A 14,406-nucleotide genomic window follows, 5' to 3' on the forward strand; every position below is an offset into this window, starting at 1 on the left:
GGTATATCCCACCCTCTCATGGTCAAAAATTCATTATTAAAGCATCAAGTTTTTAAACTCTCTGTGATTCAGCAGGTGAATGATGTGTTTAAAGGTAATGATCAAGTTAATACTTGGCATTTATTTTGTGCAAACTTGCAACAATGTATCAAAACTGCTGGGAAACAAGTGGCTAAAAAGAAATATCAACAAGTAACAAATGCATCTAATTTCATAATTTTTTTTTTAACTCAAGATGTGTTCAGGCTAACTGTACCGGAGTTGGAAAACCTAGGTGTAGTAAGGTAAACCCTAAAAGATTTTGACTCTAACATGGCCATCAAGGCTAGGTTCCTCTGTAGATAATTTGAGCTCCAAGATGTATAGTGTTTATCAAAGTTCTTCTTTAGTAGGCTTAGGGCTAAGTATTCTAGTGAATGTATATCCAAAGTTGTAAAAGAAGATGGCACCATGGTTACCATATCTAAGCTAATTTTGGTAGAATGTAAGGAATATTTCGAGAGCATTCTAAATAGGGAGGTTGATCAGTCTACTGAAAGACAGCAAGTTGTTGATATTCTTCTTTTTGTCGTGGATCCTTGTGCTGAGGAAAGCAATACCACAAGATTCGAAAAACAATTTGATCAACAAAAGCTACAATTTGCTTTTTAAACGGTGTCAAATGACAAAACTCTTCATATATGTGGATTAACCTAGGAATTCTTGGTAGAATTTTGGGACTAGTTGAAAGATCTGATTAGCTTAGCTATCAATAACATCGGGCTAGCTCAACACATGGATCCATTGCTAAAATAGGGCATCATTAAATTTCTACCCAAGAAGACTTTTCAAACCTCTCTATCTAAATGGAGACCCATAACCATTATGGGAATACTGTACAAGTTGTTGGCAAAAGCAATTGCCATAAGAATATAACCTTTTCTAAGAAAATGCATACATGAGGCACAATCAAGGTTCATTGGGGGAAGGTCAATCCTAGATAACATCTACACATTGATGCTTTATATGGAGGCTGCACAAAAGTGTAAGCAAAAAGTTGTGTTGTTGCAGCTAGACTTTGCCAAAGCATTTGACATACTCATTTGGGACTTTGTGGTGAATGTAATGAAGATAATGGGGTTTGGTCAAAGAATAGCAACCTGCATTCAACTATTGGGCTTTGGGGCAATCTCTAGAGTTATAGTTAATGGGAGATTATCTCATGCCATCAAGGTGAGAAGGTAAGTCAGGAAAGGTTGTCCCCTCATCCTCCTTTTGTTTGTTGTTGCTACCCATCCTCTATTCTATTTTTTTCATGGTCAAGCAAGGAATGAAAATCTATAAGGGTTGCTGGTAGGGGATGAACATATTCTCGCCTTAGGGTTTTTTGTTGATACTATTACCTTCTTGCATGCAGAGAATGCTAATATTGGGAAATGTATGTCATATTTGCATCCGTATTCACTTGCAAGTGGTTTATATTTGAATCTTGGTAAGTCTCACTTGATTGATGTATCTGTAGATTAGTTTCATAATTTGATAAGGCAATGTAAGAGAATCCCTAGGGAAAGTATTTTCAAGCATTTGGGTTACCGCCTTGGAGTATATGGATCTGCTAATCAACTCACTCAATGGGTAGAAGAGAGAATTCAATTCAAAATGGCCTCCTAGCATCGTACTGAATGGCCCATTCATGTTAGGCTAAGGATAGTACAGGCTATTTTGATTCCCTATTTGTTGTATTTTTGCCTTTGTTGGACTCGTTTGATAATCATAGCAAGATTTAAATCTAAACTGTTGAATTTATTTTTTGGTTCACCTGCTACAACTTCGTTGGCATCGGACTACCTAGCATTGCATGTTTATCTTGGAGGTTAGGAAATCCTTAATCTGAAAATGCATATGCTAGCTAATGCTGAGCTATACATAGAGATACTATATATAGCTCAACAGCTAAGAGGGCAACTCTGCTAAAACACATGTTTTTCTCTTATACATGCTGGGCGAGAATACTGTGGGCATTGATGGATAAATTTTTGGTGTACTTTCATGAGGTATGGGATATGATTTCATGAAATAAACTATTTTATGCAGCTCTTGTTAAATTTTGTGGGAATACTACTAACATGTTGGTTTAGTCTTGGAAAAATGTATTTGCTTTGCTGATTTGGGAGGGTAGAGCCAGATATACAAGCAAATCATTAGGGGTTGAATCTTGCTTTTGGAGTTTTGTGTTTAAAAAACCACCTGTTGTCTTCTTGGGCAAGAATGCATTTACCCTCTTTAAGAGAGGGTTAAGCTCAATCAATCAAATTGCTAACTCTAACAACAATCTTACTGCTTTTATGTGGCCGAGAGAAGATTCAGACTGGGACATGGCCTTAGAATTACTTGAGGGATGTTGTATGCTCATGCATTCAATTTGAGGGTTGCTGTATGCTCATGCATTCAATTTGAGGGTTCCATACAACAAGGATGTCACTTAAAGATTCAAAGATCGGGCGTTGCCAAATAGTACAACAAAATCATGGTCATCATCAACTAAACCGGAAATTCAATTACTCTCAAAGCTGGTGATTAAAAAAGCTGTCAGATGTATGGTGATCATTAGTAAGATTCAATTATTGCTACAGCCGGAAGCGTAGAGCGCCCTGCAAAATACTGGAAAATAGCACATAGCAAGACATAAACAACCAAATCTACGTACCTGTCGACTCGAATAGCACATAACCACGACGTATGCAAACAGAGAGAGATGGAGAGAGTGAAAGAACGCGTGCATGGGCACCTCCTAGAGCGGAGTGCTACGCCGGCACGGTGAGAGAGAAGAGGGAAGAGGAGAGAAGAACAACGCAAGCACTGGGTGCAATCTCCCCCCGTGCAAGAGTGACCATTTTCCTCTTGCACGTATTTAATTTTTAGATTCTTGAATGGTCAAAGTGAGTACAAACTGGCCAACCGGTCATAAATGGCCAAAGCTCATAAAGAGTACTTTAATAATAAAGTGTACATAAAATATGATATCCTTTTGCAATAGCTTAGCTCGGTCAAGCCTTTTCCACGTGTAGAGCTGCAATAAATAATAAGATATCAATTCCATAACATACCTCTCTGTTGGAAAGCAATTGTCCTCAGTTGCGAAGATAAAAATCTGCAAACAATACTTGTCAAAAACAGTGATTAGTATGTTGTGTCAAAAACATCACATAATGAAAAAAAAAAATATGAAACTAAACAACATTAGCTTATGCCTTCCGTCATCCACATACTACCTATTCTAGTGTCCCATACCACTAGAATAAGCAGTATATGTACTCATACCCTAATGAATCAGGATATCATTGGTCACACTCATCATTAATCTCATAATGTCAAGTCTCATCACATAAACATTGCCATAATAATCACCAGATACCAAATCCCAATCCAATTCCAATTCCACAATTATAAGTCCAAATCCAAATCACTTTCATTATGTACCCGGGTAACAAAATCATACTAGTTGCAGTGGTGGCCAGTCACTGCAGCATGATTTTGTGATCGGTGTTGCCTAAACCGGCGAATCTACACCTGACGTGCTGCCTAAATCGGCGAATCTGCACTAATGTTGCCTAAATCGGCGAATCCACATTTGATATTGTTTAAAAATCATGAAACTGTAATGTTCAATGTGCTGCCTAAATCGGCGGATCTGCACCAAGATGAGTATCTACACACTGCCTAAATCGGCGAATCTGTGTGCTTATGACCAATGGACTAGACAAGGCATAAAAACAAAACATCTACTACCTGTTTGACACAAAATTGGAGTATGCTTATGTGACAAAGTACTTACAAACAATTTTTCTAGTATCCCAAAGCACCTTAGCTCGCATGAGTAGCTGCATAGCTTATGGACAAGTGAGCTCAGGAAAAACTTCCTTTCAATACCGTTAGAAGTCATGTTTGAGTATGCAGCTTAGAACACAATTCCGAGAAATGAAATATGAAAAGAGGAATGTATTTCATGTACATACAAGGAGTGTATACTGTTTTTGAACATATATATACCAGTGTGTGTGTGGAGGGAATAGGCACAAATAATAGAAAGTTGCACTGGCATTGTAATAATGTTTCAAGAGGGGTATTAATCAGAATGCATTAAGGAGTGTCATACTTGGATTTTGATATGAGACCATTATAGTTAGATTTATCTGCATAACTTTTATTTTAAAAAAAACAAAGCACTAAAAACAATTGAAAATGTTGGGATCTGCAAATAAAGATGAGAGAGAGATTTTTGTGTTTATACTTGATAATTGGTGACAATGTAGGGCAAGATAGTATCAAAATAAGTTAAGAGGCACATGACTCATGAGAAGTAAATTATTGTTTACATTGAGCCGGGTAGAGTTTAAAATTCACAAGCCACTGAGGTATGGAACATCGATATTCATGAGAAACTCTAGAAATATGCAAGCGGTTAAGTACCACTAACTTCATGGTCTATTACCTTTCTCTTAGGAAGGCAATTAGTTGGTAGCTTATCGTGCTTTTCTGGAAAGATTTTTATGAACAATGGCACCATCATATGTTCTAGAGAGCATTCATTACAAGAAAAATAAAATGAATAAATATATTTATTATTATATAGCTATGTTTTCAAACCAAATTTTGTTCAAGAGTTATGGGCTACACGAGCCATTGGGTTCAGGTGCGAAGGGAAATTTGAATTACTTATGTCTTCTAATTCCGGTTTCGTATTTTGAGCTCTAAGGGAAAATTGATTTAGCAGCGCAACCTTTATGCCAAATAAAGAGAATGTGAAGAAAACCCTTATTTAAAAACAACATATATCAGAGATATTGGTCACATTATACAGATATTTCATTAGCCATAGTAGCCATAGCCTAAAGTTGTGATGGAAAGCAATATTGTCGTCGACAATGTGTGTGGGTCTCCGACATTGGAGAAAGTATTGCCGTGGGCGTCGAAGAGCATCCTCAATGTCTATCGTCGGATCGGAAGGAGTCATAGTGGGAGGGGGAAGAGGATAGCAAAATGAAATGTTATATCACGCGTCTTCAAAGTCCTATGGGACAAGCTCAGACAACCTTTATGGATTTAATACAATTTCTGGATACAAAATAAAATGAAGTAAAGTAAAAAAATAAAATAAGAAAAATAAAAAAAAATCTTCAGGCTGAAATCATCATCGTCGTCGTCGTCGTCGTCACTGCCCGAGGATGCCCGATAGCGGCCTGTTGTCGCTGAGAGTCTGGAAAACCTTCGTCGAGGTCCGCTTTTGTACCAAGTCAACGCGGGAGAGAGAGAGAGATAGAGAGTGAGTTTTGATAAGGCTAATTAGCCTGTTCTTGGCATTCAGTTAGCTTCACAGAGAGTCGCGAGGGCGAGGAAGATAGTGAGAGTCCATGAAGAGATGTCGTAGATTACCTCTTCTCGTGGAGAGAGCGTGCAGCTCTCCTCTGTAGTTCAAGATGTGGGTGGCAAAGGTAGCCATGGCTTGCGTAGCCACCCGCGTGGCTCGCTTCATCAACCCTAATTCTTCTCTTGCTCGCCATCGGCATTCTTTGCAGCAGAGCTTTCAAGTCCGCCACCGTTGCTACCCTCCCAAAAGAACGCATGTTGGTGTCGCATTCGCCCTTGACATATCCTTCGTCGAGGCTCCTCTCACTAGCATCGAACTAGCAGCTGAACAAATCTACTCTATTGTGCTCGACATCAGCGCTAGCCCTGCTCTCATCAAAGGCCACACTCGGCCCGCCAGTATGTGCAGCTTCGAGTTGCTGGCAGTGGTAGCAAACCTGCGTACATGTCGATTGCATGCCCCCCAAGTACTGCAGCCTCCGGATCGCTCGAGTTTCTTATCAAGAATGTAAAGGGCCAGTCTGCCGGCTTCTTATGTGACGTCAAGAAAGGAGACAAGGTTGAAGTTAGCCCTGTTGCTGGAAATGGGTTTGCCATCGAGAATCTCTACCCAACTGAAGACTTTCCTTTTACGTGAAATCAGGCTTCTTAGGTGTTTGCGGCATCCCAGCATTATCGCGATGAAGCACATCATATTACCACCTTCATCGAGGGAGTTGAAAGATATATAGGTGGTCTTTGAGGTTATGGAATCTGATTTGCACCGCATTGTCAAAGCCAACAATGATCTCTCTCCAGAGCACTATCGGATAATTTTGTATTAGCTCCTTGGAGTTTGGAAGTTTATCCACTCTCGTACTTCCCTTCACAAATTTTATCAGAACGGGAAGAGTTTCTCCTTTACAGGGTAGCAAGATCTTAATGAGTATAGGGCTTTATCGTGTTAGTATGTGTGCATCTGTGTGTATGAGAGAGAGAGAGAGAGAGAGAGAGAGAGAGAGAGAGAGAGAGAGAGAGAGAGAGAGAGAGAGAGAGAGAGAGAGAGAGAGAGAGAGGTTTTGTCACCTCATGTGAGAGAAGGGTGGGGGCTGATGTAGCGGTGTGTTCTTTGGCATCTCGAATGCAGGAGCTTGGTGGACTAAGGAGGCCCGCTAGCTGCAAGGAAAACATCTACAGGATATTGGGTGGGGTCTGCAAGAGTTTTGCGGTGGGGGAAAACAAGGATGCAAGGGTAGCTATGGAGGGAGGAGTGTGCAGATAACTGTCAGCCACTACATGCAAGTGGGGCGGGTGGTTCGAGTGATAGCCATGCAACGGATGACAAAGGGTTGGCAGGCGCTAGTGATAGTGGGAGTGTATAGCTGCCAGTTGACGATGGCCATGGTGTGGTCGTGAGTAGTTTAAAAAAAACTGCGCCGCAAAGTTTACTCAAAGGAGTGTGGTACTATGCATGCATGAAATGGTTGGTACGTGCAGCTGCCGTGAACAAACGGTGTATGACGGCACCAGTAGTTCCTTGCATGGTGCAGGCCTGTGAGCCGTGGGAATGAAGGAAGCTCGAGAGTCGCAGTATGGTTGTAAGCCAAGCTAAACTTGACTAGACTAAGCAGCAGAGATTGACAGTGCGGGTGGGTGGTGCATACAACTCTCACCAATTTCAACATGCCATGCAGATGCGACTGTACTATCGTGCTGCCGTTGGACGATTGATATAATCCAATGTCACAGATGAAGGCTACGCTCCCCTTGCCCTATTTCATAACCATCATCTGCACCTCTCTAATGCAAAAGAAAGGAAAACAAATTCCTTTGAATGGTTTGCTTGCATCGTGTCCCACAACAGTGACCATTCATTGCTTGGGAACAAGGTCCCTTAACTCTCACCCCTTGGTCCTAAGCGGAGGGTTGCATGGTGTTCATGATCAAAATCCCATCTCTGTTTTTCAATTTCTTCCTTCCCATGAGATGTGAGTTCAGTCCATATCTTCTTCTTATCAACTGTCTAATACAAATTAATTTACCAGCTTACAGAGATATTTCCACCAATCGATGTACATATGTTTACAAAATTTTTCTTTTGTGTGTTTAACTAAAATCATTTTATTGTAAGGTAAGTCTCTTATGAGTTGTACGCCCCCATTTGAAATATACAAAAGCCATGAACTCCTTCAATACATACATCAAGTGCTTCGCATGAATATAGAAAATCAATGTCCATAAACACAAAGGGAGAAAAGAGGCAGATAAAATTAGAAACTAACTTAGCTGTATCAATATTGCAAAAAATAGAATCCTCCATAGAAACCATTTGTGGATCACCAAGGACGTCGACCTTTGCTCTGATACCACTGCTATAGTCGGAAGCGTAGAGCGCCCTGCAAAATACTGGAAAATAGCACATAGCAAGACATAAACGACCAAATCTATGTACCTGCCGACTCGCATAGCACATAACCACGACGTATGCAAACAGAGAGAGATGGAGAGAGTGAAAGAACGCGTGCATGCGCACCTCCTAGAGCGGAGTGCTACGCCGGCACGGCGAGAGAGAAGAGGGAAGAGGAGAGAAGAACAACGCAAGCACTGGGTGCAATCTCCCCCCGTGCAAGAGTGACCATTTCCCTCTTGCACGTATTTAATTTATAGATTCTTGAATGGTCAAAGTGAGTACAAACTGGCCGACCGGTCATAAATGGCCAAAGCTCATAAAGAGTACTTGAATAATAAAGTGTACATAAAATATGATATCCTTTTGCAATAGCTTAATTAGCTCGGTCAAGCCTTTTCCACCTGTACAGCTGCAATAAATAATTAGATATCAATTCCATAACAATTATAAGGTATTCTTGTGGAGGATATTGACAGGGGCCCTCCCCATAGGTGAGCTACTGGCTAGGAAAAGAATGTCCAATGGGAAGTGTGGGCCAGATGTGGTCAACTTGAAACTGTAAGGCACTTATTTTGGAGATGTCCAAATGAACACTCATGGTGGTAATGTTTGTGTAATGTATGTATGATGTAATGGAAAGTCAAAATCTCCAAGTAAGTCTACTCTTTGGAACTATTAAAATTGGTGCTGAAGGTCTAGACCAATGTATTGCTTCTCTCCGGGTATGGATGTTATCCTTTCTGTGGAATTTTAGAATCTAAGCTTTATTTGATCCACATACTTTCCACAGTTTTATTTTACCTCGGTCTATGATTAGAGACAAACTCATAATTGTGCAGCACAGCCTCTCCATAGCAGGTTAAGATGATGGAATTCATCATCATGACGTAAAGATGTAATAAAATGTAATATAGAAGCAGAGTTTGAGAGAGAGAGAGAGAGAGAGAGAGAGAGAGAGAGAGAGAGAGAGAGAGAGAGAGAGAGAGATTTGGGAGGGAAGAGCCAGATGTACAAGCAAATCATTAGGAGTTGAATCTTGCTTTTGGAGTTTTTTGTGTTTAAAAAAACACCTGTTGTTTTCTTGGGCAAGAATGCATTTACCCTCCTTGAAAGAGGGTTAAGCTCAATCAATCAAATTGCTAACTCTAACAACATTCTTATTGCTTTTATGGTGCCCTAGAGAAGATTCAGGGACATGGTCTTAGAATTACTTGGGGGATGTTGTATGCTCATGCATTCAATTTGAGGGTTCCATACAACCAGGATGTCACTTTGTTTTCTTGGGCAAGAATGCATTTATCCTCCTTGAAAGAGGCTTAAGCTCAATCAATTAAATTGCTAACTCTAACAACAATCTTATTGCTTTTATGGTGGCCTAGAGAAGATTCAGACTGGGACATGGCCTTAGAATTACTTGGGGGGTGTTGTAGGCTCATGCATTCATTTCAATGAGGGTTCCATACAACCAAGATGTCACTTACAGATTCAAAGACCGGGAGTTGCCAGACAATACAACAAACTCTTGGTCATTATCAACTAAAAAGTTTTATCTGCACTTGATTTCACATCCTCAAATCCAAATTAGATGCAACACGATGTGGAAATTCAATTACTCTCAAAGCTGGTGATTAAAAAAGCTGTCAGATGTATGGTGTTCATTAGCGAGATTCAAGCATAAGGTATTCTTGTGGAGGATACTAACAAGGGCCCTCCCCATAGGTGAGCTACTGGCCAGAAAAAGAATGTCCGATGGGAAATGTCGCGGATGTGGTCGACTTGAACATATAAGGCACTTATTTTGGAAATGCCCAAATGTACACTCATGGTGGTAATGTTTGTATAATGTATGTATCATGATGCATTGGAAAGTCAAAATCTCCAAGTAAGTTTGCTCTTTGGAACTACTAAAACTGGTGTTGAAGGTCTAGACCTATGTATTGCTTCTCTAGGAGTATGGATGTTATCCTTTCTGTGGAATGCTAGAAACTAAGCTTTATTTGATCCACATACTTTCCACAGTTTTACTTAATTTGCCTTGGTCTATAATTAGAGAGAAACTTTGCCTTGGACTATGATTAGAGACAAACTGATAGAAGATTGTGTAGCACGGCCTGTCGACAGCAGGTTAAGATGATGGAATTCATCATGACGTAAAGATGTAATAAAATGTAATATAGAAGCAGAGTTTGAGAGAGAGAGAGAGAGAGAGAGAGAGAGAGAGAGAGAGAGCTTGGTTCAAATTAAACAATATTATAACCAAACCCAGGCTTATAACAAAATCCAGGCTGCAGAAATGGATCAATCGTAATGGCATCCAGCAAAGCCTGGTGGAGGCAATTAAAGATGGGTTATTATTTGATGAGAGAGAGAGAGAGAGAGAGAGAGAGAGAGAGAGAGAGAGAGAGAGAGAGCGAGCTAGCTTACTTGGATCCGTGATTGTATAAAAAGCAGTACCGAACCAATGACAGTCTTTGGTAGCCTGATAGTGGGAATTGTAGGCGACGGAGGCACGCGCCGCTAGTGTAGTGTTTGGCTGGAAGCAGGGCTGGTCGGACTGCTGGATGGCCGCGCAGAAGCGTCGGTCATGCTCACAGACAGTAAAAACCCCTGCCTCAACCACAGCAAGGTCAGCGGAGGGCTTGGCCATGCACCACATCTTACTGGCGGGCGGGCGCTTCTGGGGAATTAGCGTATCGACGTACCTGCAGAACCGACCGTAGCCTACGTAGCAAAGACAAAAGTCAGTTACTAACGCACGCAGGGGGAAGAGAGAGAGAGAGAGAGAGAGAGAGAGAGAGAGAGAGGGAGAGCTCTAATTACTGGGATTCGTAACAGCCACGAGGGCAAGGCCGCCAAAATCACAGGGGACAGTAAGATAGGTACGTCGGAGATCCTGCCAAAAGGAGTTGAAGGCAAACGACGCATGCGCCACCACGTTATTGGGCTCGTAGCAGGGCTGATCGGGCTGGAAAGGCTTGCAGAAATCCGGGTCGAAGTAGCAGAAAAAGTCCAACGCTTCCTGTAACAATTTCGGATCGGCGGCGGGATTAGCCACGCACCATGACATGGTGTCAGACGGCGTCTGAGGAGGATAGTTGTCGAGTAGTATGTCGGCGTAAGTAGGCCGGTGAATGGAGCATCCCATCAGCACCGCCGCCATCATGACAAGCACGACTTGAGAGTTGCCTCCGCCCATATTCTAATGTAATTGAGTCTTTGCTTTAATTGCACTAATTCCCTAATTTATACAAAACCTTTTGAATGACGGTTATCGGATATCGGACAGTTCCACGACAAATGTACATATCCAATTGAAAAAATAAAAAACTTAACTGTACTCTCTCACGATGGCCTCCTACAACAGATATTGAGATATTGTGGTGTGTAGGCCATGGTGTGAACTTCCGTGTAACCAATTCTCCTCTTTATAATAGAGGTGCTTACTTCTTGCGTACACCATTGGTACCACATTGGTGGAGTTGATGGGTTCGGTAGATAGAAACCTAGGTTTGTTAATTGTCACCTTCTTTTCTTAGTGGTGGCATTTTCGATAGAGCCTGAGTACATTAGCTCTCACTCTGTGTGCTTGGGGTCTTTCCTCTGTTATAATTAGGACATAGCTGTGAAATTCATTGATATATCGATAGCTTCTAAATGCTCCATAAGCCAATCAATTTGATGTAGAACTCCACCATGAAGGGTAGTTTGCCCAACCTCATTGTTCTCCTTTTATTTGTTCATGCCTTAATCTGTTCTCTACATTGCTTGCTACTAGAATAGCTTTTTGATAATCCTCGCACTGCATTCTTGAGCTTCACAAGAATTGGGCGTATTGGTTCTACTATTGAACTTTCATTTAATGTGTTTGTCATAAACAACAAACCCAAAATGATTTTCTCATATTAAACTGTTCATTTAATGTGGGAGAATAAACGGAAACAAGGGTTAGAATATAGACATGTGCTTATGGATCTATTTCAACACGGGGCCATAGTCAAAGGGTCCAAATGAGAGATGGTCTGTCTGAGAGCAATGCTAGAATGTACCTTAAAACCCTAGGGTTGACTTCATTAAAGATCTCAAAAGGGTAGTGTTAAAATTCCTTAGACCTTAGGTTAAAGCTAGGCCTATGCTTCAAGTGCTTTTGATGATTAAAATGCACACTACAACACGCCGCACGAAAATCGACGCGGATACCGACGACAAAGCTAGTTTTAAAAGTAAAAAGCCCTACAATAAGTGTCGAAATAACCATGACATCGCATCGTCGGTATGTACACCAGTATAGTCACCATTGAAACACGCAATGGAACACACACCGGTATTTGGCGCTCCAACAGACGTTGGAAATTGATTTTTCCATATTGATGTCTATTCCGAGGTACATTATACCACGTATACCAATACCTGTACCGGCGGCAAAACCTGCAATTTTTTTTTTTTTGATAGAGAGGGCTAGGAACTGATGTTGCATCCGCACGAAACAACCCTCTCTACCCAAAGGAAGAGTGCACAAGCAACCGCACTCCACCTACAGTTTGACGTTGAAGAGTGAGTGAGTACAGATTAGCAAAATTATAAGCATAACAAAACCACAAAATCAAAATCTTAAACATGCCAAGTTTCCAAAAGCATAACCATAATGTGGACTCCCAAACCATAGGCACAATTGTATGAAGATTATCTAGCCATAATTAAATTAAAACATGACTTGAAAACCGCAAAACCATAAACATAAACCACTTGCCATACCATAACCATAACGTGCTTGTCATACCATAATTATAGTCTTCTTGTGATACCATAACCATAATAGCTATACCATCATTGCAAAAAAATAACCATAACTTAAATGCCAAACCATAACCATAACATGATTGCCAAACCGTATTTGGAAAACCATAAACATAATCTACTTTCCATACCATAATTATAGCGTGCTTGTCATACCATAACCATAATAGCCATACCATCATTGCAAAACCATAACCATAGCCTGAATGCCAAACCATAACCATAACATGATTGCCAAATTGTATTGGAGTACCATAAACATAATCTGCTAGCCATACCATAACCATAACCATAACTTGCTTCTCATACCATAACCATAACCTGCCATACCATCATTGCAAAACCATAACCTAATGGCCATACAATCATTGCAAAACCATAACCATAACTTGATTGCCAAACCCTAACCATAACATGATTTCCATACCATCATTGCAAGACCATAACCATAACTTGATTGCAAAACCATAACCATAACCTTTGTGGCATCATGACAAACTATGACGTGATTGTACAAACCTTTTGAATGACGGATATCGGACAGTTGCACGACAAATGTAAATATCCAATTGAAAAAACAAAAAGCTTAACTCTAGTCTCTCAGGATGTCCTCCTACAAGAGATATTGTGGTATGTAGGCCATGGCGTGAACTTCCTTGTAATCAATTCTCCTCTTTCTAATGTAGGTTCTCACTTCTTGTGTACACACACTTGTACCACATTGGTGGAGTTCACGGGTTTGGTAGATAGAACCTAGGTTTTTTAATTGTCACCTTCTTTTTTTAGTGATGGAATTTTAAATAGAGCCTGATTACATTAGTTCTCACTCATTGCACCTACCTACCATTCCATTTGTGTGCTTGGGGTCTTTCCTCTATTTCAGTTAGGACATAGCCGTGAGATTAGTCGATCGATAGCTTCTAAATGTTTCACAAGCCAATCAATTTGATGTAGAGCTCCACCATGAAGGGCAGTTTGCCAACCTCATTGTTCTCCTTTTATTTGTTCATGGCTTAATTTGTTCGCTACATTGCTTGCTACTAGAATAGATTTTTGATAATCCTCTTACGACGACTCAAAGCTTAAAAGTAAAAAGCCCTAGAATAAGCGTAGAAATAACCATCAGCATCACATTATCGGTATATGCACCGGTATAGTCACCATCAAAACACGCAATGGAACACATGCCCATATTTGTGCTCCAATAGACGTCAAAAATTAATTTCTCCATACTAACGTCTATATTGAGAGGTGCATTAGGGCAAAACCTGCAAAAAAGAAATTGGGCAGAGAGGGTTGGGAACTGATGTTGCATGTACTATAGTAGCACGAAACATTCCTTTCTGTCCAAAGGAAGAGTGCACAAGCAACCGCACTCCACCTAGAGGAATCCCAATCCTCAAGCGAGTACTTCCGAAGCGGACAAGAAACCGAGCGAGCATAAGCAATGAAAAAGATTAGATCAAGATCTCAAGAGTCACTCTATAGAGGATAGTGTAGCAAAGTAACCATGTTGCATCTCAAATAATCTCAAACAAAAGAGCCATACTCTTCCTTTAATGTGTTCACACACACACATTCATACACATTCATATCCTTGCTTCAGAACCATCTTGCTGAGCATATTCCAAAACTCTACTTGTGCAAACTTATTCACCATGGTAAATTCACATGTTGCAATTTTCATAAGTTCGTGCACAAATAGATCAAAAGATGGTAACTCAAATGCCACATGTCCATCATAATGCATAGGTAGCTCTTGAACTTGAATGATATCCATTGCTTGCTTGAGTGCCATGTGTAGGCTGCTTTGTGAAGGCATTGCATGTAGTATACCAACTACTTTGGAGGGACCATCGGACTATTCCTAGTGTGTC

At 40.6% G+C, this 14,406-nt stretch overlaps 1 protein-coding gene and 1 pseudogene across 1 annotated transcript; one reads left to right on the plus strand and one right to left on the minus strand.

The window, feature by feature from the left end:
- The first annotated feature begins 5,477 nt into the window (after window positions 1-5,477).
- On the plus strand, window positions 5,478-5,983 carry LOC147447480 (fruit protein pKIWI502-like; annotated as a pseudogene).
- A 3,990-nt stretch (window positions 5,984-9,973) lies between these two features.
- On the minus strand, window positions 9,974-10,864 carry LOC147447481 (glucan endo-1,3-beta-glucosidase 1-like). The gene is made up of 3 exons (XM_086524333.1): window positions 10,556-10,864; window positions 10,160-10,456; window positions 9,974-10,059 (listed from the first exon to the last, which is right to left on the minus strand). Exons 1-3 carry the CDS (start codon window positions 10,800-10,802, stop codon window positions 10,034-10,036), a joined length of 570 nt encoding a protein of 189 aa, XP_086380459.1. The 5' UTR covers window positions 10,803-10,864; the 3' UTR covers window positions 9,974-10,033.
- Between the last annotated feature and the right edge of the window lie 3,542 nt (window positions 10,865-14,406).

The sequence above is a fragment of the Adiantum capillus-veneris genome, chromosome 11, assembly GCF_014529385.1.
Source record: "Adiantum capillus-veneris isolate H3 chromosome 11, ASM1452938v2, whole genome shotgun sequence".
NCBI lineage: Eukaryota > Viridiplantae > Streptophyta > Polypodiopsida > Polypodiales > Pteridaceae > Adiantum > Adiantum capillus-veneris.

Coding starts and splice junctions, on each gene's coding strand:
- LOC147447481 (XM_086524333.1), bottom strand. CDS start 10,802: ATGTCATGGTGCGTGGCTAATCCCGCCGCCGATCCGAAATTGTTACAG. Junction 10,457..10,555: donor CGTGGCTGTTACGAATCCCA/GTAATTAGAGCT, acceptor TTTGCTACGTAG/GCTACGGTCGGTTCTGCAGG. Junction 10,060..10,159: donor TTATACAATCACGGATCCAA/GTAAGCTAGCTC, acceptor TGCCTCCACCAG/GCTTTGCTGGATGCCATTAC.